The sequence below is a fragment of the Lachnellula hyalina genome (genome assembly GCF_007821495.1).
Source record: "Lachnellula hyalina strain CBS 185.66 chromosome Unknown contig00055, whole genome shotgun sequence".
NCBI lineage: Eukaryota > Fungi > Ascomycota > Leotiomycetes > Helotiales > Lachnaceae > Lachnellula > Lachnellula hyalina.
The window spans coordinates 22,677-50,641 of record NW_022157169.1 but is presented as its reverse complement, the minus strand read 5'-3'; the positions used below and the strand labels follow the sequence as shown (position 1 = coordinate 50,641).

Sequence of the window (27,965 nt, the reverse complement as noted above, 5' to 3'; positions counted from 1 at the left end):
GGCGTCGCTCTTCTTCATTTATATTTGCCTAGACACCACTACGCTTATTACGTAAGCAGCTAAATGCAACCACTAGTGAACCACCGTGAACCACCAAAACGTCGGCTCTCTTTTCTGGACAGAATTGCTCCGTCCATCCACACGATGATGCACATGATGCAAAAATATGGTGCTGACTATCTTCCAGAAGCGATGGAGATCCCTCAGCTAAGTAGAGTCTAGTCGACAATGATCTACCCGTGCAAACGTATAATATTGGTGCAATGCTATTTACGTCTTGTTCTTGTCCCCGTTCTACTGGGTGGTTCTTACTAATACGCGTATTGGGTAGACCACCCCAGCGGATCATCTCGTCTCCCGACAGCCTTTTTCAAATTATTTGATCTAGGTATGCGGGGGTTTGGCTCAGATGGAGGGTATAAAGACTCTCTGACTGACCCAGTGGGTGGTCGCAAGAAGTCTTCAAAGTCTGAGTGAGACTCACTTACACTTCGAAGCCTATTTCCTCAATCCACTCCTTTAAATTGCAATGTTCTTCTATATTATCCAAATTCTGTCTCTTACTTCGATAGCTGTCTCGGCATCCAATTCAACATGCAAGTCGACCCCGGGTTCCAAGGATTGGCCGAGTGATGCCGAGTGGGCTCAACTTAATCGTACACTTTCCGGCCGTCTTCTTAAACCTTCTCCTCCTGGTGCTGTCTGTCATGCAGACCAATCAACCTTCGACACTGAAGCATGCTCTATCGTTCAGGCAGGTTGGAACACTACAATATGGCATACCAACGATCCTGTCAGCTCTGTCCTTAACAATGTCAACAATGATACATGTCTTCCAGAACCTACGGATCCTTGTAACGGAGAGGGGTATCCAATCTATGTCATCAATGCCACTTCTGCTGATAATGTGAAGAAAGGGGTTGACTTTGCAAGAGAGAACAACATCAGATTGATCGTGAAGGCAACTGGACATGACTATATGGGAAGGTAATCAACCAAGTCTGTATTCAAGAACCCTACTAATATTCCCAGATCTTCGGCTCCAAAAGCATTATCTATTTGGACTCATCACATCAAAAACATCTCTTTCCAAAACGGTTTCACGCCAAATCGAGGGCGCTGCCATCACCATTGGCGCCGGTGAACAAATGCTTAATATTGATCAACAAGCCCATCTAAGGAACCTCACCATAGTCTCCGGTGGCGGTGGGACTGTCGGTCCGGGAGGTTACCTTACCGGAGCTGGTCATGCTGCACTGAGTTCGACCTACGGACTTGGTGCAGATCAAGTTCTGGAGATGGAAATTGTGACTCCTGGTGGAGATATAATAACCATAAATGAATGCCAACACACCGATTTGTTCTGGGCCATGAGAGGAGTAAGCAACACCTTTTTCCAGTGTAAATGTTCTAACACAGCCCTAGGGAGGCGGCTCTACTTTCGGTGTCATAACCTCAGTGACGATCAAAGTATTTCCTTCATCCGCCTTCCTTGCTGCCACCGTATTCCTTGGCATAAAAATAGGAACCGATACCTACTTTGACGTCGCGACATCCCTTCTCGGGCAGTTTCCCGCCCTCGGCGACCAGGGTATGACAGGTAAGTCAAATGCTTCTGGTCACATGAAAATAATTGCCACGCTTCAAGAGCTTTGAGAGCTTCAAGAGCTTAGCTCTGGCCCTAACGATATCGATAGAATTTGGTACTAATCCATGCAACAGCATACTCACAACTCGTATACAACTATACCAGTGCTGAGCTGAACATCACCACTCCCGTAGACGGCTTCACTGGCACATTCCTCCTCCCAGCCCTCCACACAGAAAACACGACCGAATCCCTGACCGCAACGCTACAAAAGGTTCTAGATGATGTCACAGCGCCATATCCGAACCAGTTCCCGTTATCAATTTCTTCGCAGAGCTTTCCTGGTTTCTACACCTGGTACTTGCCACACAACGGTCCAAACAATGCTGGTTTTGACGCACAAACTGGTTCCAGACTCCTTGATGGCAAGGCGTTAACAAATGCTCCCGGGTTGAAAGAGGCTTTGAAAATACTTATACCTGCCCAATCCCCGCTGCAAATATATCTGGTCAATGGGAAGGGGGTGCATAATGCACGACCAAGAGGTGGAGGAAATGCTGTTAACCCTGCTTGGAGATCGGCTTATGTCCATAGCGGTATGCGTCTCAATTTCCTCCTGCCAGTGGATAGTAGCTGACTAGTAATAGTGGTTGGTGCCGAATGGGCGCCATTTGATGTTGCCGAGAAGGCGAGACAGGAGGACCTCCTTACCAATACCTATGTTGAGGCTTGGAGAAAGTTGGCGCCAGATACGGGTGCGTATGTGAACGAGGTATGTCTCCATTCTCTAGAAGATTAGATGGAAGCCCCGGCTAAAAGGTCGGAAGGCCGATGTGAACGAACCCAACTTCCAGCAAGCCTTCTGGGGCGATAATTACCCACGTCTACTAAGCATCAAAAAGGCCGTGGACCCGGCGATGTCCTTTGGTGCCATCCATGTGTTGGGAATGAGGGGTGGAAAGTGATAGACGACGTGCTCTGTCGAGTCTGAACACCATTTCTACACCATTTCTGCATTGCTATATGGCAATTGGTCGAGAGTTTATAATTCTGATAGTTATACTGCACCTCTAAGTGTTAGATTTCAAACAAACTTGATATAAATAATAATTTAATAACAATGAGCACATCCATTTTTGATCACTGATCGCTTTTTCCATACTTCAGTTGAGCAAGTTAAGAATTTATGGCCCTCCAATGAGGTCCAAGCACAATAATAACTTTCTAATTCTCCATTTCTATTTCTAAATCTCTACGAGTAAAATTCTAGATTGTATTCCTCAGACAGGATAAGCCAACTCATATGACATTCCTAAAGCATGAATCTTTGTAACAAACCTATAGTTCCGAAACCTACTTTTCCCAACTCGAATCAAGCGGCACAGCCCTATCACCTACAGCCGTCTTCTCTTCCAGAACCGCCTCCGAGTCATCATACCGCTGACCATGTTGATGGTGATCAAACTCCTCTGTATGAGTCGCCTTGCTGCGTTTGCCAAAGAGATCCTTCGCCCACGATAGGAGCAGGTGTCGCCCTTCGATGATAGGGAATACCGTAACGGTGAAAAAGGAAAAGAACGCCCAGAGCAGGGATACTATGACCCATCCCGTAAAGAACTTCTTCGAGAACTTGTATGCGGTGCCGTATAAACTATTTGTAGTATTAGTAGTCTAAACCAACTGCCTTGGAGTTTGCAGAAAAGAAATAGAAGAACCTACGTCAAGGGCCAGATAATAAACAAGGCTAAGAATAAGAACAGAGTGATAGCACGAGCAACATAAGCCGCCTTTCTCAGGCGTTCTGGGTCGTAAGTTGGGTCCTCATAAGCGACATCTTTATCGTTTCCTTCACTATCGGTCAAGCGAATTGCACCGAGGGTTTCCCACCCATAACGAGCGTTGTGGAAAATGGAAATGCTGATGGTAATTACGGCTGCTGCGCCAATGCCCGCGATACATCCGTATAAACACGGATCGGTTGCTCCGACAGATGTGATGTTTACGGTTCCAGAGAAGCGCTGAGCCAAGGTTAACTAGGGGGAGACGAACCAAATTAGTTACTATTATGATGTTTTGAGGATGGTGTGAGGAAGACGGATAGCCTACCCATGTTATGACTGCGGCAAAGAATCCAGTCCAGATAGATGCGGTCGCTGCTAGTGCTCCTTGTCGTGACGAGAAGAATGTGCCGACGAGGGCGGGAAGTGCTGAGCCTGTGAAGATACCTGTCATATTCTATGAGGAAAGAATATTAGTAATGTGTTCCTATTTGCATTGGTGTAGAAAAGCTTACGTATATGAAACCTAAATCAATGTTCACTCCGTGAAGCATGGTAGCAAAGGCAGCCATGAAGATAGCAAAGCCGGCAACGCACCAATGCCCTACACGGAGTACTTGATCATCGGTAGCTTTAGGGTTGAGGTCTAGTAGAATTTTGATTAGTAAGGTGTGATTTGGGGGTGAAATGTATGGCAAGCGGACTTACAAGTCTTGTAGATATCGTAAGACAGAACGGTGGAGACGCCGATAAGTACACTGGAAATGGCACTGGTGCAGCTCATAAACATTAGTACGAGGACTATACTTCGACACAAATTAGTAATGATTCTCCGACATGATCCAGGGATATCGGGTAACTCGCCTGCACCAGCACCACCTTTACCAGCAATTGTCTGGGCGGCGTAAGGTAAAGCCAACCCAGCACCAATCTCCTTGGAATTCATTCTTCTAGGATACGTGGGAAAAGCAGGTGTGTTTTCCAGCGCAATTGCCAAAATACCCATCGTGGTAGCCAAGGTAAAAGGCATTGCATACCAAGCCAGCCCTCCGAGAACATAGCCGGGAATCGCGGATGCAGGATCTGCCGCAATGCCCTTTTGGTGAAAAGAATTGTCTAGGAAGACGACACCGGTATATTCGAGAATACTGAGGATGGCAAACTTGAGCGCACCTAGGGATCGAATGGTGAGATAGCTTCCGTCTCTAGTCGGTGCTGAGTAGTCATTTCGCTGAGCGGCTTCAATGAGGAGGTCCCACATCTTTCCCGGGGATCCAATTTGCGTTCCAGAAGCGTAGACCTTGAACCAGAAAAACAAAATGACGATCAAGATGATAGCTGTGTGAATCTATACAAGTTTAGACAAGTTCGTTTCATACAGAGGAGAAGAGAAAAGCTCACGTAGTCTGTGAGAATAGTAGCTCTCAACCCACCTCGCATAGTGTATGCAGAAACGCTAAGAGGAAGCAACCAAAGACTGGCATAAACATTCATCCCAGTCAATGAGTTGATAGCTGCCGCACCGCCAATCAAAATGGATGAAACAACCAAGATATTGGAAGCCAAACTAAAGAACATAAACGAGAAATGCGCGATTGTACCATATCGGACACGGATGATTTCAAGGAATGTTCTGGCATTAGGAGCTTTTCTCTTAGTTTGCTTGGAGAGATTAGAATTGTGTGAGAGCCCTAGTACTATGCGATAAACTCACAATAGCCAAGTTGCTGAAAACCATGATTTGCGTACTGTTGCAAGCAGCGTAGAAGAACGAGCCGGCAACACCATATTCGTAAGCAACAGTTACCGAGGAGAGGAGGGTGGTACTCCATGTCCAAGAAGATGTCACACCAGCGGCAGTCAACCCAGTTCCAAGAGATCTCTTTGCAACTAATTGATTATTAGTCATAGATAATATATCCTCCAGATCTGCAAGGAAAGCTACTCACCAGTGAACTCTTCGGAATTTTCAACGTTTCCCCGTCTTTTCATAACCTCACTGACTGCTATCATTCCAAAAGCAAATAACGCTCCGAGACCAACAACGACTCCATAACCAGCGCCCTGGAGAGAAGTAGTTAGTTCAATAGAGTTCATAGACATGTTGTAAAGTGAGGCAAGCCTCTTTGTTTTAAGTATGACTTACTTGCGACAATGGGATCACCGCAGCTGTATCAGCCATAACTGTAGAACTTTCTGCAAGACTGGTAGGTGAAAAGAGTTGAGGGTATAGAAATCTAGAAAACAATGCATAACATATGCAGCAGGAAAGGATAAGCGGTAGGGACAGGCTTCTTTTTGATCAATGGCACAATTATAAGCACAGAACCCTTAGATCACGCAAGTTGTCTAGTTATTGCGCGAATCTGATAGTTGTATGTATATATGGCCAAGAGAATAGTGGAATCAAGGCATGGAAGTTCTAAGTTTTGTCCTACGACTGAGCTACCGGGTTATCATCTGCCGATATACCTTTGTTCGATTAGCTTTTTAAGGATGCATGATTTAGCTCAATATGGTAAGTTTTGGCTTGGAATGGGTATTGTCCTGTCCCATGGAAATGTATGTCGCATATTTAGGTTCTAGCACGCCATAGAGATAACGCAAGAACTTTGAAACCTGCTCGCGATTGGACCCGAGCCTTATAGATGCACATAATCCGCTTCAGCAATGTTATCGTGACTCCTTATCTTCCCAGCGAAGGAAAGTTGGGAACGGCAACGGCATATAAATATATGCAAGCATCTAGAACTTAGCGTGACCCCTCTGATCGGTAACAAGACTTAGCCAAGAAAAAGGAGCTTACATAAGGTCGGTCGGTATTCGACAACATCCAACTTGGCATTATCAGAAGTCGTAATAGAGAACTCGCCAGCTCTTGGTGCTTCCGTAGCCTTTGATGAATAAACTCGGGAATTCTGCATAAGAGTGTGTGGTTGTGGGAACCAAAAGGGGGGATATCACGTGCGTTTCAGAGTACGCAGCGCTATCTCGCTTACAGTTAGTGACTTCAAATTCACCTCTCCCAGCCTCGCCAGCCTCCGACTTCTCTTCACTTCAACCTCCCAATATTCGAGCCTACCACAATAATTATGTGGCAGGGCAAGCGTAAGTACTGCTCTATCTCTCTCCCAAGCTCTGCTCCCTCCCTTTCTTTCTTTCTTTCTCTTCATCCATTCTCCATCCAAAGGTAAGCTCTTCATTAAGCATTCGGTATCATCCCTGTTTCTTTTCATCCGAACGAGATCTCGACATTCGATCTCCCCACCCCATTACATGTCGACCCTCACCCCTCACCCCTCACGCACCCCGCTCCCCGCACACCTCGCATCTCCATCCTTCGAAAAGCCATCGACGCATTTCTGCGCGCCCCGAACCCCAATCCTACCCCTTCTATCCCTCGACCTCATCCACAACACAACAACATTCCAGCTTTCTCCCCCGCCGTCCCCATCCCCACCCACCATGTCGAAAGTACCCGAAATGCAAGAAGTCTCGAGTCTCTTCGCTGCTGCACGAGCTGTGGATACAGAAACAGAACTTCCGCCTCCACCATACGCGCCCGCCTCTCTCCCTCGAACGCAAAACCCCGGGTTCTGCGCACACGCCTTTTCCGAGCGCGCCGCAAACAGCGTCCCCGGCGGCGGTCGCACCGGCACGCAGTATTTCGAAGCCTGTCCATGCGGCTTCATCGTATCCGACTCGATCCCCGCGAGTTATAAAGAAGGGTGGCCTGGCTGGATTGATCCCTCGGTCAACTATCGCTGGGAGAGTCACTTACCGCCCTCGAATTTCACATCCACAAGCACAAGCAGCAAAAAACTGGACCTGGAGGAAGGAGGGGGGAGAGACTGGGCTGCTGGATCTGCTTTGAGTATGATGGGGTGTGGAAGGGCGGGATGGGCGTCGAGGAGTGGTATGCGCATTTCAGGGGCCATGTGAGGGCGGAGGGGTATAGAGTGTGTAGGGGCAAGACGGGTGGGATGCAGAGGCGACGGAATTGTAAGGAGGAGGGGTGTGCTAAGGTTCACTCTTAGTTTTAATGTCTGGGTATCTTGGGGCGGGAGTTTGGGTTCGGATGTAATTTGGGCTGCGGTGCGGTTATGATGTTACGAATGTTGGATGAGTGGAGAGATAATACATACATACGTGACTTAATACATGCCAAACAGTTCAGTCATATATCCGTGGAATATTTCTCCCACCATCCAGTCCCAGCCTTTTGCGTATGGCTATTCATGAAAAGAGCCGTGCTAGGCTCTCTGATAAACGCAGTCTGATGTAATGATATTTCATATAGCATGAAATGGAATCCAATTCAATCAATCTACCAATAAATGCTACCAATATGATGCAACGAATGCCATACCATGCCATGCAGAATCGAACCTCCTAACTCATGCTCCCAAAGCGCCAACCTAATCCCTTCCTTCCCTTCCCTTCCCTTCACCCGTCATCCAAATTTCATTCACATCCATAACCGCCAGGTCTTCCGAAATCATTACTGTACCTACATAGTATGTATGTATGTATGTATACCGCACCGCCCTCACATCACACGTCAAACCGCTTATTCCTCCCCTCCAACGCCGCCTTGATAGCATCACACGAATCCTTGGCGTCGCCAAAGAGCATCTTCGTGCCTGGCATGAAGAACATGGGGTTCGGTACATCGGCTGTGAATGTTTTCATTAGCTCTCTTTTTATGGAAACCAACCTCCTCCGCCCTCGCCCACCCCTACGCGCTCAAACACAAGACAACACAACACAAAGCGGAAGGGCAAAGAAAAAGAAAGAAAAACAAAACATACCATAACCACTACTCATACCCCTCTTCATAACAATAACCTGCTTACTCTTCCACGCATGCAAGACCGGCATCCCCGCAATGCTAGATCCAGGTTCCAGCGCAATAGGGTTCACGGTATCGTTCGCGCCGATCACGAGTGTGAGGTCCGTGTCACTGAAGTCGTCGTTGATTTCGTCCATTTCGAGGACAACTATATGGGATTAGCTCTTGGTTCCCGTCTGATAAGAGAAGCAGGGAAACGGGGGAGAAGAGACGTACTATCATAAGGCACATTCGCCTCTGCCAACAGCACATTACACTGTCCCGGCATCCTCCCAGCAACGGGATGGATAGCAAAGCGAACCTTGACCCTCTTGTTCCGCAGCATTCTCGTAATCTCACTAATCGCATACTGCGCTTTCGCAACGGCCATGCCGTAGCCAACAACTATGATCACGCTCTCGGCTGTTGCTAGTGCGTCGGCTGTTTCCTCGATGTTGGTTTTGGTGATGCTACCTTCCATTTTGTAGTCTTCGTTTGCGACGGGTGCGATTCCGCCGAAGAGGACGTTGGTTATGCTGCGGTTCATAGCTACGCACTGTGGGGTGTTAGTGAGGAGTTAAAAGGGTGGTTTAGCAGGGAATATACCATGATGTAGGAGAGGATGGAGCCGCTGACGCCAATGAGTGAGCCGACTGTTGTGAGGAGAGGGTTGTCGAGCATGAAACCTTCAGCGACTAAGGCGAATCCTGAATAGGCATTTAAGACGGTGATGACAACAGCTGTGGACATGTTAGCAATCACGCTCATATCTGCAGATTTTGAAGACTTACGCATATCGGCACCACCAATCGCCGCAGTCGTAGTATAACCCTTGAAGAAGCTCAACGCCGCATTTCCAGCCAAACATCCAGCAGCGATCATCGGTGCTCCGGGTGCCATAGCCAAGAAGGTGCCAAAAGTAGCCACATTAAGACCTAATAACGAAGAGTTGAGTGCGTGACGAGGTCCGGGAAGTCTAATAGGTTTGGAAGACATTCGACCTCCAAGCTTCATAAAAGCTACAATCGAACCGGTAAATGTAACGCCACCGATTAAGACTCCCAAATATCCCGACACTAGATGTAACATGGAGATATCCCCGATATGTGCCATCACACTGCCGATGCTGGTCAAGACGGCAGCTAGACCGACGACTGAATGCAAGGCGGCAACTGTCTGAGGAAGTACGGTAGCTGTAATTCGTCGACCGATGAGCAATCCTGAAAGACGTTAGTCCAAGCCCTCGCTATTAATACGAATGTTACTCACCAATAATACTGCCAAAACCAGCTACACCGGCGAATTGCATTAATACCTGCGGTGGAAAGCCAACTGCAGCAAGAGATGCAAGAATGCCAGAGCCGACACCTAATATACCGAGAATATTTCCCTGTCGAGCAGTAGTTTGAGATGCCAATCCAGAAAGCGAACCAATGCACAGTAAACTACTAGCCAAGTAACCAGCTTGCACTAGACCTGCCATACCGGTGCTCGCAGCTGCAATGTAACCTGCCCCGAACACAGTTCCAGGAATTGCGTACAGCCATGGATATTCGGGAGGATCGTCGCGGCCTGTGGGTTTATTTAGCAGATACTCTACGGGCGAAGAAGGGTATCATACGCTTGAACATATCCAACATTCGCTTCGTAATCACAAATCCACCGGAGACGTTCACGAAAGCCAGCAGAACAGACAACGATCCCAAGAGTTGCGGAATTGTATGTGGCAGAATCCCTCCACCCATGATGAAGAAGCCACCAATACCAACCATTCCTAAACCTCATTAGCATTACTGCGTCTCTCAAAACTACCTGCTGTTCCTTACCAGAGATGGCATTCGTGACACTCATAAGCGGCGAATGAAGCGCAGGTGCAACACCCCATACAGTTCTATACCCAATAAGTCCAGCCAGAGCAGCCGTAAATACATTACCCATAAAGAGCGGACCGGTCGCCTTTCCCAGCGCTACAGCAAGTCCCATCCCTCCCGTGACCGTTGCTACTTCTCGTGTAGTCTTCTGCCACGGCGTGATAGCTAGAGCTGCAGCTGCAGCATCAGGAAGTGGCTGGGTAGGCTGAGCGGGAGTAGGTGGAGGTGCTGGTCGTGGAGCTGTGGGAACTATGCCACCTTTGTAAGTGACAATCGAGCCGCGGACTACCTCATCTTTTAAGTCGACACCAAAGATCTTGTCTTCCGGTGATATGGAGAGGAGAAATTTGGTGATGTTGTTAGAGTAGAGAGTCGATGATTGTGTCGAAAGTCGAGAAGGAAGATCCGTGTAGCCTACAAATGATCAATTGAAGGTTAGGAAAAGGATACTTTAAGTGGACGAACCAATAATCTTGACTCCGTTATGCTCAACGAGTTGTCCCGGAACAGTTTTTATACAGTTTCCACCATTCTCGGCAGCGAGATCAACAATAATCGAGCCTGGCTTCATGGCCAAAATCATCTGGGCATCTACAATCAGAGGAGAAATGGTGGACGATAGTTGTCTATGCTTACCTCTTCCGTGATCAACTTTGGGGCAGGTCTCCCAGGAATCAGAGCGGTAGTAATCACGATGTCTACTTCTCGGCATTGCTCTAAGAAGAGTTTCATTTCGGCTTCGATGAATTCCTTTGACATCACTTTTGCATATCCTCCGCCCCCTGAGCCGTCTTCCTCGATCTCTACTTCAATAAATTCGCCTCCAAGGGATTGCACTTGCTCACGGGCTGCTGAACGGGTATCGAATCCTCGTACAATGGCGCCCATGCGTTTAGCCTAAAACGATTGGTATGTACAATAGACAAAAGGGTGGGGATTGACATACCTGGCCAATGGCACTTAGACCTGCGACACCAGCTCCAATTACAAGAACCTTGCATGGAGGAATCTGATAGAGTTGGTAAACAGAATAGAATGGGCTCAATATTACTTACCTTTCTGTAATTTAGCAGTCAGCTTAGTTACACAAACGAAGAAGGCTTTGACTTACCCCGCAGCCGTCGTTTGAGCTGTCATCATTCTCCCAAAATGATCTGCAGCCAACAGAACAGCTTTATACCCCGCCAAATTGGCCATTGAACTACCCCACAAAATCAGCAACTACAACTCCTCTTACCGGCATCTTCAAAAGACCTACCTCAGCGCATCAAAGACTTGCGCCCTTGAAATTCTGGGTATCATATCCATAGCAAAAGTTGTCGTGCCCCTACTCGCCAACTTCTCCACCAACGCCCCATTCTGCGCCGGATACAAAAACGATATCAATGTGGTCCCCTCCCTCAACAGATCAACCTCACTAACACTGCCCTCAAAACTGGGCGCCCTGACCTTTAGCAAAATATCACTCTCCGTCCACACCGTCTTCATTTCTGCTAGAGTGACGCCGGCTTTCTCGTACGCCGTGTCCGGGAACTGTGCGTCTGTGCCAGCGCCGCGCTCGACCAGCACGCGCTTAAAGCCCTTTTTGAGCAGGAGGGCTGCGTTGGCGGGCGTGAGAGCTACGCGTTTTTCGGTGAGGTACGTCTCGCGAACTACGCCGATTGTGAGGTCTGCGTATGGGAGGGGGGTTACGGGTGTGGTGTATTCGGATGTGGGGGGGTGGGACGGACGATTCGTTTCGGTAGGGGGACGGGTGCCGTGAGTTGAGATCGAATGGGCTTTCGCTGTTCGATCCATCTTTGGGAGGGACGGTAGAGGGGTCGAATGTGTCGAGCTGGAGGGGGTTGTTAGCTGGTTCAAGGGACGGATATCATTGAACGTACCTAGGAGACCGAGACTCGTTCGCTGCGAAGTCACAGCTGCTGATAGTATGCCAGCTCGACACTGGCCTACAGTCGGCCGCATTGTCGATGGGTTTATCATGGTTGGAGGGTGTTGTTCTTGTCATTCGAGAAGGACGAGAAGCTGCTGTTAGAAAGGGCGGGCATTTGCCAAGGGGTCAATTTATCTTGTGGCATGGACCAACAAGTGCAAATTCACATACACTAGGTAGGTTGCTAGAGGTTGAATTCTGTTCTAGACGCGTCGCAAAGAAAGAGGAAGAAGGGATGAAAGAGACATGACACGAACATGAATTCGTCTAGACCACAGTACGAGTAATGGATGTACAAAGAAGAAGAAGAAGAACCAAAGTCGTTCCTCAGAATAATTACCGTACGGCATAATAACGGCGCAGTCCACAGCCGGCTCGCGGCTGGAGCCTTCTCCTCCTCCTCGTCAAGGAGGCGCCTTTCCCTTTCCCTTTCTCTCTGGGTCCATTCATTCGCGGGGTAGCTCCAAATACAAGTAGCGCGCGGAGATTCCGGAGTGCGGGGGCGGGGAATTGCTGGAGGAGAGTGACCGAAAAAAGACCCGTCACTTCAATTACCTCACTCACTCACCTCACCCCACTTCACCCCCAGAGTCACGATGGACTGTCACAAGTTCGACACTCCACTCTATTTGCGGAAGGTCGGCTTTTTTTCACGGCTGCTCATTGCGCGATACATCAGAAATGCCTGATCCCTTCTAATAGACTGCGGAGGGGGGAACAACACGACAGATCCATGCGAGCTTCGAGAATGGAATACGAAGGCTCGAAGGGGAACCGACATGTGCAGATGTATTTGCGGGTGCAGATGTTGTGTAACTGGTGTTTCATGTCGTTTTGGATGTACCTAGCCGCGTTTAGCCAGGTGAGAATGACATGCACGTGATGTTTTGGACGATTCAAAGATAATGAGAGATGTTGGATGGGAGTTGAGAGGTAGGTAGTAGAGGCATATGGGATGAGGATAGAAATATGCAATTGTTTGGATCGGGTGGTCCTTTAGCCAAAAGGTAGAAGATACACGTGATCTGAACATACCCCTTGTGAAGGTACCTAGGTATGGGGTAGGTAAGGGTTAGTAGGTACCTGCCTAGGTAAGCAGGTACTTCAATATCGAAGATATTAATAAAGTGGAAATTGACAAGAATAGAAGACAGAACTTGCTGCTCCTTCCTCAACGAGTCTCGTTCCGAACTTACCCATGTAACTTACTTTAATTGATGGCTTGCATAAAATCGTTTTTTTATACTTATACAAAACATCATTATGGTTTTATCTACAGGAGAATAACAGCAGCAGCCATAGCCCCTAGACCTGCCAAAATAGCCCCGCTCCCTGTCCCTTTTACTCCAACACCAGCCGTACTCTTCGCCGCCCCAGTACTGTTCCCCTCGGCTGACGCTCCCGCAGCAGCCGTGGCCGTCGACCCTGGAACAGTCGTCAATCTCGTCGTCGTAATAGCACTAGCACTTCCAGTCGCTTTCCCTCCACTCCCAGTGCTTGTTGCCCTACTGCTCGCACTCGTCCCATTTCCCGACCCCGAAACAGTAGTATTCGTATCAGCGCTGACGTTGAAGTAATTCCCAAACAACACGGTCAAGCCAGCGTTCTTCACTACATCCACAGCGCTGAAATTAGTCCTCGTCGCCCCCGATTTGGTCAATGCCGCCAGCGCGGTGCCGTTCCCCGTTGTGTTGAGTAACAGCTGCGTGTAGCGGTGTGTGGTAGGGCTCTTGTTCGGAGGCGAAGGACCAAGATACGTCGCAATCGCAGAGACATTCGTAGGGTTTATCAACTCATAGACTTTGATGCCGCCAATTGTCGTGCTAGTGTTTGCGGACACGAGACCAGGCTGCAACCAATGGAGGAGTTCGCTGGTAGCACCGCCTACGATCTGGGGTGGGATATCGGGATCAACCATCATCAGTGTGTAGCTTCCGACTAATGGCTGCGATGTTCCGATTGTGGGTGCTGTTTGGGTTTCTGGGAGTCGTCAGTTGAAGTTGGGAGGAGGGGAGGGTGGACTGACCTGCTTTGGGGAGATTGACGCCATTGATGGCCAATGTGTTGCCAAATGCCACTGTGAGGTTGTTCGTAGATGCTGGTTGGAATCCAGGCGGAGTGAACGCAGTTGCGACGCCTGCGAGCGCAAGAACAACGCAAGGAGAAGATCGCATTATATATGATTATGTATATAAGAATTGTAAATAGAGAAATGATAAACGTCGACAGGAAGATTCGTGAATTTCAGGAATTTTGACAGAGGAATGGAGAGGAATGGAGAAGAAAGAGGGAGAAGTGTCAGACTACTTCGTACCAACCACCTGGAAAACCGCCGAGAATAATAACTCGTTTCGAAACAACATGCACCTACGGACAGAGCGGCTTCATTCGCCGCGGTTGGCTTCAGATATGTTTGAGTGTTTTACGTAGAACGGGCTTGTGCTTGTAAAAAAAGGTACTCCGTGCATGGATGTTTACTTTAAGGGGTTGGTGTTGGTGTTGGGTTGGGACGGTGCATCCCGATAATCGACCCGTCGAGGTTAGACTTGGTAACAACACTAACACAATGGTGTACTGGTGTTCTCAAATATACATATTCTCGTGCTGGGGATTGTATCACGAAACAATATATCACGAAATAATGTGGCTTTTTGCGTGTTGTATTGTATTGTGATAAAAATAGTTGACGGGATCCTGCGAGAACTTTGGTGTTTCATGTAGAGGGCTTGGCTTGGTCAGCCCCTCATATTCACGTGGGCAGCTTCCCGGCGCTAAGACCCCCCTTTCTCCATCTCACAATAATGAAGCTGAGCTACCGAACCATCTATTGTAAACCTTAGTAGGCTTCTACAGATCTCTCCTCTTACTACTAACTCTCACCCAATTTATTTGTAGATGTTAATGTATTGTGGGAGTACCGGATTTCACCGCACACCTTTGTCTAGACATATTAGTCACTTGATCAAATCAACGCATATAGAAGGTGCAATTAGCATTAATTTGGTTTCCATTCAAGGCTAATTACAAAGATCATTTAGCCAAAAGTCTGAGTCTCAATGCCAAGCATTCTCATAATCCTCCTTCTCATACAAGCAGTACCACCATCTATTCAGGATCTCCATCCGCCTCAAAAAGACTAGTGGACGAATCCCACCATCCTCACACGTTTTCTCCATGTACCGCTTTTGGTACCTTTCCGACGCTTGGACAATTGCTTTTCGAGATTAGCAGCCCGCTTCTTGAGCTCAGAATTTGTTTCCCCGAGAACGGTGACTTTCTCCTTCAGTCGATTTTGTTCCTGGGCCATGTTGCGAATGGCGTCCTGGTCATGGATAATTTCTTCCTTCAAAGAACCAACTTGCGACTTCAGTGCTGTTATTTCCTCCGTCAGTTGGTTGCGGGTAGTTTGCTCATACGTTTCTGCCTGTTTATTGGTTCTGAACGCTCGGATATGGGTGTTTTCGGCGGGCGATTTTTTCAATTGGATCTCCAAGACCTCTAAACGTTCCAGTAATCTGCATTTTTCCTCCTGCAAAACAGCCACCTTAACTTCAGCGAGATTCAAGTTCTCACGCGCCATCTCCCACTCCATGTTATTAGCCTCCAATTATGTCTTAGCGACATCTTTTTTAAGCCTTTTCTCGAGTCTTTCTTGTGCTTCCATGTTTTCCACATGCTCCCGCGACATCTTCATTTCCGCCAACGCCAACATCTCTGTCGCTTGGCGATTTCTTTAAACTAGAGCGAAGACTCAGTCTCTGCTTCATTCAACTTCTTCAACATTGTGGTGGGGTCAAAACGGGCTGTCACGTGAAATGGGGTATGCAGCTAGCACTGCATCGTACTCTATAAAATCGGACGTTTCTATAGACTTAGACCCCCATCTATTCTACAACACACTCTTTTATACAGATTTTTTTAATATATATTTATACAATGGTGAAACTATCAGTCAGATCCTAGCCTAGAGTCCGCGGCTGTGTTGTCCCTCCACAACATTACCCTGAGTTCTTCAGACCTGATGCGCGCTTGTTCTGCGACTCTTTCGACGACTTCACGACTGACGCGGAGCTCTGCTGTCATGATTTCGGTCTCTTGAGAGCTTATCTTATGTAGCACTCTTATTTTTCGGGCTCTGCCCACTTGCTCTCTAGTTCTATATTCCTCTTGTCGAACAATTCAAACCACTGCGCTTTGTTGGGTGGTACAAATCTGCTGTCAAGAATTGGCCATCTGGTCGTTCAACGCGGTACCGACAGGAAATGAAGATTGGTTTGCCAAAGTGTATATAACTTCAACAGTATAAGAACTTCAAGCATTGGATTTGGTTCTACATCAAAACTTACAAGAGTTCATCGCAGACTCGTGGACTAGAAGCGCTCCTACAGGCGGTTGTCTCAATCCAGTGTTGGAATTCACCGCCATGTGGCAGAATCAACACCCCAATCTGCCATACAGGGACATATAGACCGCTGCCACCGCTCTGGCTAATTGACGCTAGTGTCCATGTGTTTGGTCTTTCTCAGGACAGAATCATGAATCCTCCCTTCTCAACTCCAATTCAACTGTTTAACCTCATCTCAACCTCACCCTCATGAACATGGCGAACAACGACTCAGACGGAGATAAATTTCCTTCTCACGAACACAACGAGAGCGATGTCTTAACATGTCCTGGTTCTCCTTTCCTCGGGCCGACCGCTGCTGCAAGGCGTCACGCTTTCTACAATGGTAATTTTAAACACGCCCGGAAGATCAAGAGCGTCTCTAATAATTCATAGTCGAGGAGGAACTTCCAATGCTCGAGCGAATGAATGAGGCCATCAACTTCACTGAAACACAAAATGTCGAATTCACTGGAAAGCATCCCGAAAAACGAATCCCATCGAAAAAAGAAGCATGGACAGAAGATGGACTTATCACCGACAAGTAAGTAGTCCCTTGCTGTTCTTAGATACTATCTTGACCCGTCACACCCTACCATATGAAGTTGAAGTAATGCATGCTGACATTGGACATTGAATTTTAGGAGTGTTGATTGAGCTTCTTTCTTCAAAGAACATCCCGACATTCTCTCGCACACCTGGCTAAATAGGATTGCGGAAGACTGGCAATTCCAACAAGACATCCTTGGGTGCCCAGTAACCATCAAGGCTTGCGACGTCTACCCTACCCTCGGTGCTTTCACCGCTTTGTGGAAAATACTGCAGACCAATTACAGTTATGACATTTCCATGCGCCGGCTTTATTGTAGAAACAAGCATCTATACGATGATGAGGAGTCGTTCTTTAGAATGTTGAAACTTTACTTGGGCCATGTGCCAAAGACAGATATCTGCATTACACCCGGCGCCGCGGTATCTGGATCTATGCTAGAAGTATTAGAGCTTGCGAGACACATGTTTTCGTATCCTGTATGTCATTCTACCTCAAATCCGGTACAAGTTTGTTCACACCTAATACTCATATCAGCTCAGCTTTGAACCCTATAAGGTTGATGTTGGCGAAGTTCTCGAAGGCGCAACATCCATTACTAGCGACCATTCCCAGCCATATATACTGTCCGGACGCATCCAGACTCAAACTCCATCGGTTTTAGACAACATCAAGAACTCGTATACTCCTACGGTGGCTGGGTTTTCTGATGACTTGTCCAATTTGCACCATGCACTACCTCTTAAGCTTGCAGCAGAGCTCCAAGAGACTAGAACCCTATTTTCCAAAGCTAAACGTGAGTTGGCTCTAGCAAAGGATTCTATTCGAGTATCCAAAGTCCTTTTTCGTTGCCAGATAATATCGATGGAAGAGAAACTCAAACTTTCGGACACCAATGGAGACATGCGCAAACACATGCTTGAGACATTACAGGTAAAAGCCACAGCGACCGAGACAAAGCTAGCGTCATCAACAAAGGAATGCAGCCGATGGAAGGAAGAATTGGATTCCAAGAGCAAAGAGATAGAAAAAGCCCTCGAGTTCCGTCATCAGCAGCAAGAAGGACACCAGCGAGAAGTCAAAGCCAAAGACGACCAGCTTCAAAAGGCAATATTCGACACAAAGGCAGCTAAGAACGAGCTCTCACAGATTCAAAAACAGGCTCAGAAGCAAATCAAAAAGACACAAACCGCTCTAAATAAAGCCCAGAAAGAACTCGAGACCAAGGACATGGAGTTGGGAATGGTTACCGGCAACCAGTTGAACGTCGAGGCTCGAGCGGCAACTGCGGAGGCTGCGATGTTGGGTTTGAACGCAGAAATTAAAGATTTGAAGAAGCAGAAAAAGGAGCTGAAGAGTGAAAAGGCTCGTCTCTTTTCGTTCAAGACCAATCCCTAGATCGAAAAAGATAAGATTCAGAAAGCCGTCAGAGAAGCAGTCTTGGCCAAAGATGAAGAGATCGCTGCCAGAGACGCTGAACTTGCACAGTCAGAACGAGAAAGGACTATTGATCAACGCACGATTCAAGAGCTCTCGGGTGATAAGTCTCGCTTGAAGCAACAGCTCGAGGAGCAACAATCGGGTCGTGATGGGAAGGACGCTAAGATACTTCTATTAGAAAAGAAACTGCAGGTTTTGAAAGCGCTTTCAAATGCCTGTCAGATAAAGATTGAGGAAGTAGTCTCGGCGCAGCATGAAAATGAATTCGTGCAGATGTTTACGGAGGAAGTAGCAGCTGAGAAGTAGATTGGTATGACTCATTCGAAATCTGAGGACTGGTGGAGTGGCATTCTGGGTTTCGGGCGAGAGACAAACTGAATGAGGAAATTTGGTTGGATGTTAATATAAACAGTGAAAAATCACAGCCAACAACAATGCAAAACCCAACGAGGAGCCCTCCTCCCTGCTCCCTCGTAGCATTCTGTTTGGTATATATGTCACATGGAAACAATAGTCTACGCATACTATAAGGAGCACTCATAGTAAAATCTCAACATAAAGCAGATAGACGAAGCTAGAAACGAAAACAATGCACGATTTGCGCATGCCCTTGAAGCTGCGATACAGAGGCTAACCTCGAGAGACAACTATACGGATAGACAAGGCTAGCGACCGCTAAGATTCTTGCGTGCAGCATGTTAAAACTACCTTGTATCTAACAGCAACATTCGCAAGTCATCCAGCGCCAAAAACACGGGCAACCAAAATCATCCCATTCTTTTCCAAGTGTATGCCCCCGCTGAGTGACTGTGGAAGACTTAACGGCGACAAATACTGCCTCGAACATTCATTCAATAGTCTTAGTCGTTTCAGTCGCTTCATCACTCGCATTCGCATCGTCTTCTTCATTGAATTCCTTCCATCGAGTCAAAAGTCGTTGCTCAAGCATAGAAATCTTCGTCTTCTGCCCCAAGCCCTCCCTAGAATACCTCCGGATCTGTTCATCAGCATTGGCAGCCCAAAGCCTAGCAATCTCCAACGCAGTCTCCAAATCGGCAAACCTCCCCTGCAGCTGAACCTCCTTGGCCGCAACGGCGTCACGAACAGCTTTTTCTACCCGGTCTTGCTCTGCCTGAGGATTCGTTCTCTGTGCCAAGAGACGTGAATTCTCTGCTCGCAGGAGCGCGCTTTCTGCTTCCAAATCATTAAGCTCTTCTTGGAGGTTGATCTTATCAGCTTCTAAACCGGCGACTTTTCCTTCGGCGTGGCTTCTGTCGGCCATGGCAGCTGTAAGTTCAAGGCGGTTAGTTCCTCGCTCTAAGCGCATCTCCTCGAGTTTCTGCCGGGTCTTGATGATCATATCTTTGCCATCTTTCTTGAACTGCGCTAGATCCATCTTGGTTTGCTCAACTTCTGCATTCGCGGCTTCTACCAGCGCGTCTTTACCCTTCGCAACCTGTTCAGCTTGCTTTTGCCCTTCTTGATAGGACTTGATGGTTTCGATACATTCAGCGTTTTGATCGCTGAGTTGCTTTACCTTGGCGAAAAGTTTCTCTTCGAGGCGTTGACTCATGTGTCTTACATGATCTGCTTTTTGAAGCGCATGCGAGAACTGGGTGTTATTGGCGGTTAATTCCTTCTTTATGGTATCAAGTGTGGCTCGCACCGTAGTGATGTCGTTTGCTAGTATATTGCTCGCTTTGATTTGAGCCTTGAGCTTCGCTGCCCGGTCGACAAGTTCATTTTCCTTTCTAGCAAGACATTCTTTGAGGAGATGAGTCTTGACTTGTAGGCTTTCTTGGTGACCGACTTGAATTATTTGCTCTGCTTTACTGGTTTGCAAGGACGTGTCAAGTTCCGAGACTTGCGTGGATAATTTCTTCGCTAGTAATCTGTAATCTTTGCGTTTTGCTAGGAGACTCTGCAATTTGACGGTTCTAAGTAGGTCGTTGTCTTTCTCAGACGTCGTATGGATGTTGTCCGAGGCCGCGCCCGCAGGGAGATTCAAAGAAGCGTCTTTTGCAGCGGCGACTGCAGGCGTAGAGTTTGTATATATGTTGTCGACAGTTTTGGGCCGGGATGCTAGTTGCGTGGTTGTCATCCTTGAGCCATTATCTTCGTCGGACTTTCCTGGCAGCGGCATCCCCGAATGTGCACCCTGTTTCGGTAATTTTTGTTTCCTCACCGCCATTCCTTGTGTTAAAAGCTTCATCTCATACTCGAGATTGGTTAGGGCATCTGAAGAACTATGACCAGAACCAGGCAGTGATGGACTTCCTACGATGTCATTGAAGTCGAAGGGTTCCTCCGTAGATGAGCTTGACATCGTCGGAGAAATTAGAGAAGCTTGTTTTGCAGATGCCAAAGACACGTCCGCTCGTGGATTGGGTGTTTCGTTACTTTCAGATGATAGATTGGGGCGCGGAAGCTGATCTGAATCTTGAGCTCGGAGATACGATTTATCGGGCTCTTCACACCTGGTCCCATTCGGCTGATCACAACCGCCTGCTTCTGGATATGCATCGACATTTTTAGTCGAACTGGAGCTATCCTTTGGTTTACCCAGCTCACCGGCTAGGTCTACCTTAGAAGAATAGGGGCTAGGGCTTTGACTACTAGGCGGGCGTGATTGAGTTGACTCGTGGAGCAGCGGGGAGCTAGGAAAAGAATCTACAGGCTCCGTAGTAGCTAGGTTTTCCTATATTCAAATCAGCTTAGAATTATCTTTAGAATTTAGAGCGCTTACAGCAATGATCATCGTGAGAAAGTCCTCCCAATCTCTTAGGTGCGCCCTCGCAGCGCTTGTCTGCGCCACATCAAACATCACCCACTCCTGCGGTTTGCTTTCTGAATGCTGGTAAATCTTAAGCAGAACCTCCTCCAAATGCTTAGGAACCCTGCTCAGGGGTATCGAAAGACCCTTTTCCAAAACCTTAAGACCCATGTTCAAAAAGAGCATCCTTTTCGCTGATACAACGCTTGTTCCATCTGCCCCGAAGATTGAGAGCATGCTTATGACTAATTTCAAGAGCTTCGTTGGATCTGGTGTATATAGACCTTGAACTTCTTCCATGGTAGCTTGGTCGACATTCGGTATGAAGGACGGAGATCCATTGGCCGACGGGGATTCAGATAGAGAGTTGGAGCCCTGTATTGCTGAATTCATTACCTGTATAGATGTCAGCTGGTTTTATAAATTGCTCGTTAGAGTGCCTACTTCGATCGCTTTACCAAGACCCATTTTTGCGCGGTCCAACATGAGCTTCACGGCGCGAACCTCAGAAATGGTCAGGTACACGAGCAACTCACCTTCTCTCGCAATTCCTAAATGAAGGAGTGTCTTCGTGAGAGCCTTACGCAAATCCCCTGACATATCCTCCTTGGGTATGAAGAAAAACTGGGTTATACAATATAGCACTGCGTGAAGGTAGCGCAAGTTTTCTGCGTTGAGGGCGAGCGCTTTATCCCAGGGGAAGATCTCTGAAAAATGTGTTACAGCTTCCAAAAGTTCAACTGGGTCATCTTTGATGATAGAGTAACATGCGCGGTCGTATTCTGTGCTTTCCACCGCTTCGCTGGATGAAGGGTTTCGATTCGGCATGACGGGTGAAGAGCTGGCCATGATGAGTGCGGCGGGCGAGTAGGAATACCGGCGAAGGCTTTGGCGGTTCTTATTAATCTCGAATCTCGAATCCGGCTTCGTAATGTCGTATTGCAATTGGCAGGGTCCGGTTGTTTGACCTTTTGTACAGCGTCGATGTCGGGAAAGCTTCTCGAATGGTAGGCAGACAATAGTGAATCTGACCCCCAAATGGGGGAAGAGTTGAGAGTCAGTGGCGAGAACTGGCTATGAGGATGGACTGTAACTGCTCGTTGGTGGTTGGTTTGGTGGATGTCGCAGTTCGCAGGATGACAAAACTTGAAGACCAGGTAGGGGGCATAGCCTCCCATGATATTATTCACCACAGGATTGGGTTTTGGAAGACTTTGAGATTCATTTTGTCATTTGTCAGACATCGCTTGGTGTTAGTGGAAGAAAATAAAAACCTTTTCGCCAGTGAGATCTGATAGCTGGTACATCATTAATGCAACAGCAACGCAAAGTTAAAGTAGGCAAATGAGTCAAGATTCAAGGATGAAAGCTTGCAGGGACTTCTCTGGATTTCTTTGGTTGAGGCAGTTCCTCCCTAATCATCACCGGAAGAGGCAACAGAGCCACCGGCAACCTCTATTCCAGCCCCCTCGGCCTTCTTCGCTTTCTCCTTCATCTTCTTCTTGACCTTCTTCTCCCGGTTTCGTCTCGTCCTCTTCTCTCGCTCAGTCTCATCCTTCAGCTCTTTGTCCCTCCTCTCATTCTCTTCAATTTCATCTCTTTTCTTTTTCTTCTGCCGCAATATGATTCTACTCTTCTTCCCAGGCCTTTTTCTCTTCATCTCATCCCTACTCCAGCCATAACCATCTTGTCTACAGCACCGCCGGCAGTCTTCGATTTTACAGATGTCTTGAGAACTGTTACTCGCCATGGGACTTCCAGTCCCCACGCCCTTTGTTTCGCCAGATCCAGTATCTCTTCACCACTCAGAGCCGCGCTCTCAAATTTCCATTTCTGCTCACCAACCGCTTTCTCCGCAAAATAATATGCCAAGTCCCTATTACGCACAAAGCGACCCTCGCCAAGCTCCTCTTCCTCATCCTCGAGGACTATTTTCTGAGGTTTCGCCTCGTCATTCTTGCCAGATGAGAATAGTCGGAACTCGAATTCTGCCGGTTCGTCCTCAGCTTCGGCATCCGGCTGTATCTTGCCATTGGGGGCGGCGGATGGGTTGGAAATTGAAGTAGTTGTAGATGCACCGAATGCGGAGCCGTAGAGAGAAGCAAGCCGGGCTTGTAGTTGAGCTTCGAAGTCTGGGTCTGGTTCTGAGGGCGTTGGGGAGGAGGATTGAGAGCGGGCGTAGAGGTCACTGCGGCGAACACTAGAGTATATAGATTAGCAAGAGCTCGTAGAGATACGTAGAGATAAGATCTATACGTACCGCTTTGCATCAGGGAGGTCGAACATTGTGTTATAAGTTGAGGCGCATATTGGCGGTGGAGAGAATCATGGTGAAGTTTAAAAAGTGGACGGGAATATTTCCATAGTTACCCGAGTAGAGCTTAAAATAAGGTTACGGGCACCGGGATCTACCCGAAACGCGTGCATTTATGTAAAAGTTTCCCCGCCTTTGTAACCACAGCGTAACATCGCCATAATTTAGCAATGGTAAGGTAAGGGAGAGTGAGGTAGGTGGGGCAAGACAAGGCGGGATGTATATTTCAATTTCAAAAACGACAGTATTTATATACGGTAGGGTATCGTGCTTTTCCTCCTTGCTGCGCCTGCCTCTGCTTTCATATTATGTGTGCTCTGTGTGCTGTGTTCCCAAATCCATCCTGCCTTATATGAGATTATATCAAATTTTGTGTCAATCTTCCTCTCTGCCTGCACCCGCAAACACCCAGGGTTTTACAATACATTGTACATTAGGAAGTAGAGATCTTGAAGGAAAGTGCGCCAGTCTTGATATGCAAAGATGCTCGTGTCGTGGTATTCAATTCGTGTAGTTGGAAGGCCTGCTGTTCCTGTTCGTCGTCGTCATTCATGGAAAAATCCGCTGCAATAAAATCTGATTTGGCAAGGTTGAGGGAGTCCTCTCCTTACGCTGCGTTCCAGGTGTAGTGCGATTGTGTATTGTTCTCGTTTTTTACGTACTGTGGCTCACCAGGAAAGTCGTAGTGCTGCTGGCCATTGCTCGTTTGGCTTGAAGTCCCATATACACCCGCCGTCTCTGCCGCCGTCGTCCAACTGGTTGGCAGAGATACAGGGTTGGGAAAATAGTCGGGATTCCTTGGAGGCATCGGCTCTGGTGGTCCACTGTAAGCTGGTGCAAAGCGTGTTCCGTAATCGGAATACGGGGCGTTGGATGGAAGCTCTGGAGGGGCAGCATGTCGAGGAGACTTCGCGGGTCGGGGATTGCTGTCAATAAACCTTATAGGTGGCCCACCAGCCACTGGAGCTGACGCAGGATGGTAGGCATACTGTTGTCGTATGGGTGGCGGTTGGGTAGCCGACATAGTAGCCGTCGGCGAATGGGAGCTTGGATGTGGAATCTCTGTGGTGGTTTGGTTAACCTGGAGATAGTTCTCAAGACCGACAGCTGAGGAGTTTCCATAACTTGGTGTGCTGGGAATATTGGTGTGATCGGATGTATGCGATGCGCTCCATGCTGGGTATGTTCTACTGCATGTCAGCTGTAGCCTCTAATCAGGAAAATACTCTTTTCCTCAATGCCAACGGACAAATCACAACCAAGTGTACAAAATTACCGCTTTTGAGGGCGCCAACTATGGAAAAGAAGGAAAGAATCTCAACGTACGATTGGCGGGTCAAAGACGGAGAGCCCTGAATGTTTCCCGAATCGAAGGTGAACGGTGATCGCGGAAGCTCAAGAGTCTGAGGTTTCGCTGGCTTTCCCTTCCCGTCGGAAGGAATAGCGATAGGCATGTTCGTCGTTGAAACGTGCAGCTCTGGAGGTTGGCCACGCGAAGATGATGATCCTACTAAAGGAATCTCCTTTCTTGCTTGAAAGTTCCGAGGACTTCGCCCTCTTACCACAATGGGAGCCGTTGAAGTCTCGCACAAATTCGTCTTGGTTCCATTTGCAAGCATTCCAACCACATTCAAGTGAAGGGTGAAATGCTGCTGGAGTTCCCTCCGTCGACCATTGTTTGCCGTTGCGATCCGGAATTGAAGCCTTCGATAGGCAATCGGATACACCGTGAACTCGCCATTACCATCATGGTTATCTTCTAATGGCTCCAAAGGTATTGGTGTTGGTTCGTGTTCTGTTCCAGGCCCAACTTCGGGAGAATTTGCTGGAGGAGTTTTCCAAGGAATCACAATCAATTTTACAACATGCCCATCAACGGACTCGGTCGCCGAGATGGTAACTTCCATGGAAACGATGGGAATCCTGTCGCCGCGCTCTGATATCAAAGATATCGGCCCTCGTGGCGTAGTAACATTCCCGGAAATCTGGAAGAGATTCCGGCGATAACAGGTTAGTTCAGGTTGCGCCAGGGCGTTATCGCTGGACGGTGTTGCTAATTCCGAGAGGAAAAACATTCCATGGATCTGGGCTGCAAGCTCAATTTGTTGCACTCGTCCTTGGCTATTGACAATCGTATGTTTTTCCGGCTGACGAGCAAAAGATAGTAGCCTGTGATCTTGGTTCATGGTGGGCTTTTGGTCTACTGGCATATCCTCTCTGAAATTGTGTACATTCTCTCCGTACGGTAAATTTTCGCTACTCTGGAATCCCCTTTTTAACGAGGGGTAACTGTGGTGGGTATTTAGGCTCGGCGGCGAAGCCGTCATCACCCCATTTCCTTCATCTCCAGGTGGTGGGCGCGTATGGATAGAGGGGATATCCAATGAACGATAACTGCTCTTTTGCCTCCCATGGTACGGAATCGAGTGAACTGGAGATGTGAAGTTGGGCTCGAAAATTGGAGGATGAGAAGATGACGATGTTGGTGCTTGGAGACTGTAGCCTTGCCAGATGGAATTATTTGAATCTTCTGGCTTAATATTTGCCATCGTTACTGAAAGAGTCCTGGACATCGAAAAATTGTTCCCGGTAATAGGCCACAGAAATGATTAGAGGATTAGAGATGGAAAAGAACGCAAAGCTTGAATAGCATGGGATTATGCTGATCTAGTTGCCATCAGATCGAGTATGAAAGGTAAAAGCTAGATGAAGGCAGAAGTACGAGCTTATGCTAGGTATCGAAGCTAAGCTGTGATTCGAGGCTTGACATGGACCACAAAGGGGCCAAAGTTTTGGGGGGGGCACAAGCCTCATGGCATGGCTTTAATGTCCTTCCGCACAGTCTAAGAATAAGACAGGTTAGAGGCATGGCCCGTTCCACATTAGCCCCCCACCTCGAACGGCAATGCTCTGACGCTTCAGCGTCTTTGCTGTCGAGAATTAGTGAACATGGTTGGCGCGGGATCTACGATAGCCCCATATACCGAACGTTGACAAAGTTGTTATTGGCAGCGGGCGTGTGCTCCTCCAGTGCCTAAAGTCGTACCTGATGGACAACACTGGCGATCATCAAACTGGGATACCGCAGGATATCAAAAGACGTTGAAAAGCAGGGATGAGTCAGTTGAGGGCTGTAGGCATGGGGAGAACCTTGTCCCGCCTGCCGGACACTGTCCTAGAACGGGAGGAACCCGTCAACAGGCATTCTTGACATGGCCTAGCGCATACGATCCAGCGAACGACTGGCCTTTGGGCTGCCAATAAAACAGTGCCATACGGAGAGCACCCACCCACTGCAGATTTCTCTTTGCGCTGTGAGGGAATCCGTACCATGTTTATAGCCCCAGGCAAACTTTCAGATATTGCTGATGACATATGGGCGCTTCTGAGGCTTTAATCAGCAGTAATGGAGTGGAAGGAGTCGGGAGGACACAGGGGATAATGTGTTATTGGCCAATAGGAATTGTGCCCCGCAGCCATTTATCGAATAATGTCCAGAAGCAGATGGACGCCAGCGGCAGCATCTGCACCTCCTCCCCTTGAAGATAGGATGGGGGCACAGTTCGATCCCTGGCACCTGCAGAGGGAACTGTTCTGGGCCATGCAGCCAATTCAAGCCACATTGAAAGACCACGTTGAAAAGCCAGCCGATGCAGAACGACCTCGACGACAGGACGAAGTATTACTTTGGAATTTCCAGCATCAGGATCAATATCTACGAGATAATGCTCTGGTAGACAACTGGGGGCCGTTCTCCTAGGCTTCTGGCCCGTATTCCGGGGCGTGACAGGGTACGAGTACGGAGTAGAAGTTGTCATTGGCAGTCTTTGCGATCCGATCACGTATACGGAGTATCGCGTAATGATGGATCCGTCACGGCCCAGGGGATCTAGGGAACTGGTTCCCCGCTACAAGACGGCCTACGGCAGTTCTGGCGTGCTATCTAGCTTTAACGTTAAATCTCACTCCAAATCGGGACGAGCTTAGGCCTTTCAGCTCCACTTTGCAGCCTCCAACGACAATTCAGACAACAGCTGCCAGAATACTTTGTACAAACCGTCATAGCCTTCCCCACAGCCTCATGAAGCGATGCTACGATGAAGTCGTTTTAGTCTCCTTTCGTAAAAGTACGAAGTACATGGCGTAGAAGCTTTACATAATCTCAGGTCTAATTGGGCGTCTACATGGAGGCCTCGGATGACCCTGCATTGGTCTATGCCATGCATGCTGATAGCGTCTCTCGGGATCCCCGTTAAAACGGGATCTCTTTTTACCCCGAAGCTTTAAAGCCGATATCTTCATGGCATTTGTCAAGAGATAGAGGAAGCAACGTTACATGAATATCGATTATACTTCAGAACGAGAAGACATCCAATTCTAGAAAACTCCGAAAGGACCGATTTAGGAACCATGTTAAAGAATACTCATATTAATAAGAAGTAGCAGTCCACGAAAGTTATCCGAGGAGCATGTATTCGTCGTGTAATCAATATTAAAGCCACA

The 27,965-nt window shown here is 47.9% G+C and overlaps 7 protein-coding genes across 7 annotated transcripts; 2 read left to right on the top strand and 5 right to left on the bottom strand.

Moving 5' to 3' along the window:
* Positions 1–971: 971 nt before the first annotated feature.
* LHYA1_G003143 (putative FAD-linked oxidoreductase) lies at positions 972–2,553 on the top strand (the record flags this gene model as incomplete). Its single annotated transcript, XM_031148117.1, has 5 exons — positions 972–1,379; positions 1,426–1,600; positions 1,723–2,184; positions 2,236–2,360; positions 2,416–2,553. The coding sequence occupies 5 exons, from the start codon at positions 972–974 to the stop codon at positions 2,551–2,553; spliced, it is 1,308 nt and encodes a 435-aa protein (XP_031005898.1).
* Positions 2,554–2,941: 388 nt separating this feature from the next.
* Positions 2,942–5,548, bottom strand: dur3-1_2 (putative urea active transporter; the record flags this gene model as incomplete). The annotated part of the gene is made up of 9 exons (XM_031148116.1): positions 2,942–3,239; positions 3,308–3,621; positions 3,695–3,823; positions 3,882–4,012; positions 4,075–4,714; positions 4,768–5,028; positions 5,081–5,256; positions 5,316–5,430; positions 5,513–5,548. 9 exons carry the CDS (start codon positions 5,546–5,548, stop codon positions 2,942–2,944), a joined length of 2,100 nt encoding a protein of 699 aa, XP_031005897.1.
* A 910-nt stretch (positions 5,549–6,458) lies between these two features.
* Positions 6,459–7,308, top strand: LHYA1_G003141 (uncharacterized protein; the record flags this gene model as incomplete). The annotated part of the gene is made up of 2 exons (XM_031148115.1): positions 6,459–6,474; positions 6,557–7,308. The coding sequence occupies 2 exons, from the start codon at positions 6,459–6,461 to the stop codon at positions 7,306–7,308; spliced, it is 768 nt and encodes a 255-aa protein (XP_031005881.1).
* Positions 7,309–7,920: 612 nt separating this feature from the next.
* Positions 7,921–12,076, bottom strand: NNT (NAD(P) transhydrogenase, mitochondrial; the record flags this gene model as incomplete). The annotated part of the gene is made up of 14 exons (XM_031148114.1): positions 7,921–8,042; positions 8,178–8,366; positions 8,435–8,753; positions 8,804–8,967; positions 8,989–9,417; positions 9,467–9,769; positions 9,819–9,971; positions 10,024–10,482; positions 10,534–10,651; positions 10,705–10,965; positions 11,015–11,077; positions 11,180–11,222; positions 11,327–11,902; positions 11,952–12,076. The coding sequence occupies 14 exons, from the start codon at positions 12,074–12,076 to the stop codon at positions 7,921–7,923; spliced, it is 3,324 nt and encodes a 1,107-aa protein (XP_031005896.1).
* A 1,198-nt stretch (positions 12,077–13,274) lies between these two features.
* Positions 13,275–14,175, bottom strand: LHYA1_G003139 (uncharacterized protein; the record flags this gene model as incomplete). Its single annotated transcript, XM_031148113.1, has 2 exons — positions 13,275–13,981; positions 14,028–14,175. 2 exons carry the CDS (start codon positions 14,173–14,175, stop codon positions 13,275–13,277), a joined length of 855 nt encoding a protein of 284 aa, XP_031005873.1.
* An 8,387-nt stretch (positions 14,176–22,562) lies between these two features.
* LHYA1_G003138 (uncharacterized protein) lies at positions 22,563–23,434 on the bottom strand (the record flags this gene model as incomplete). Its single annotated transcript, XM_031148112.1, is given in 3 exon segments — positions 22,563–22,802; positions 22,820–23,348; positions 23,409–23,434. 3 exon segments carry the CDS (start codon positions 23,432–23,434, stop codon positions 22,563–22,565), a joined length of 795 nt encoding a protein of 264 aa, XP_031005884.1.
* A 635-nt stretch (positions 23,435–24,069) lies between these two features.
* Positions 24,070–26,011, bottom strand: vib-1 (Transcription factor; the record flags this gene model as incomplete). The annotated part of the gene is made up of 2 exons (XM_031148111.1): positions 24,070–24,649; positions 24,789–26,011. The coding sequence occupies 2 exons, from the start codon at positions 26,009–26,011 to the stop codon at positions 24,070–24,072; spliced, it is 1,803 nt and encodes a 600-aa protein (XP_031005872.1).
* Between the last annotated feature and the right edge of the window lie 1,954 nt (positions 26,012–27,965).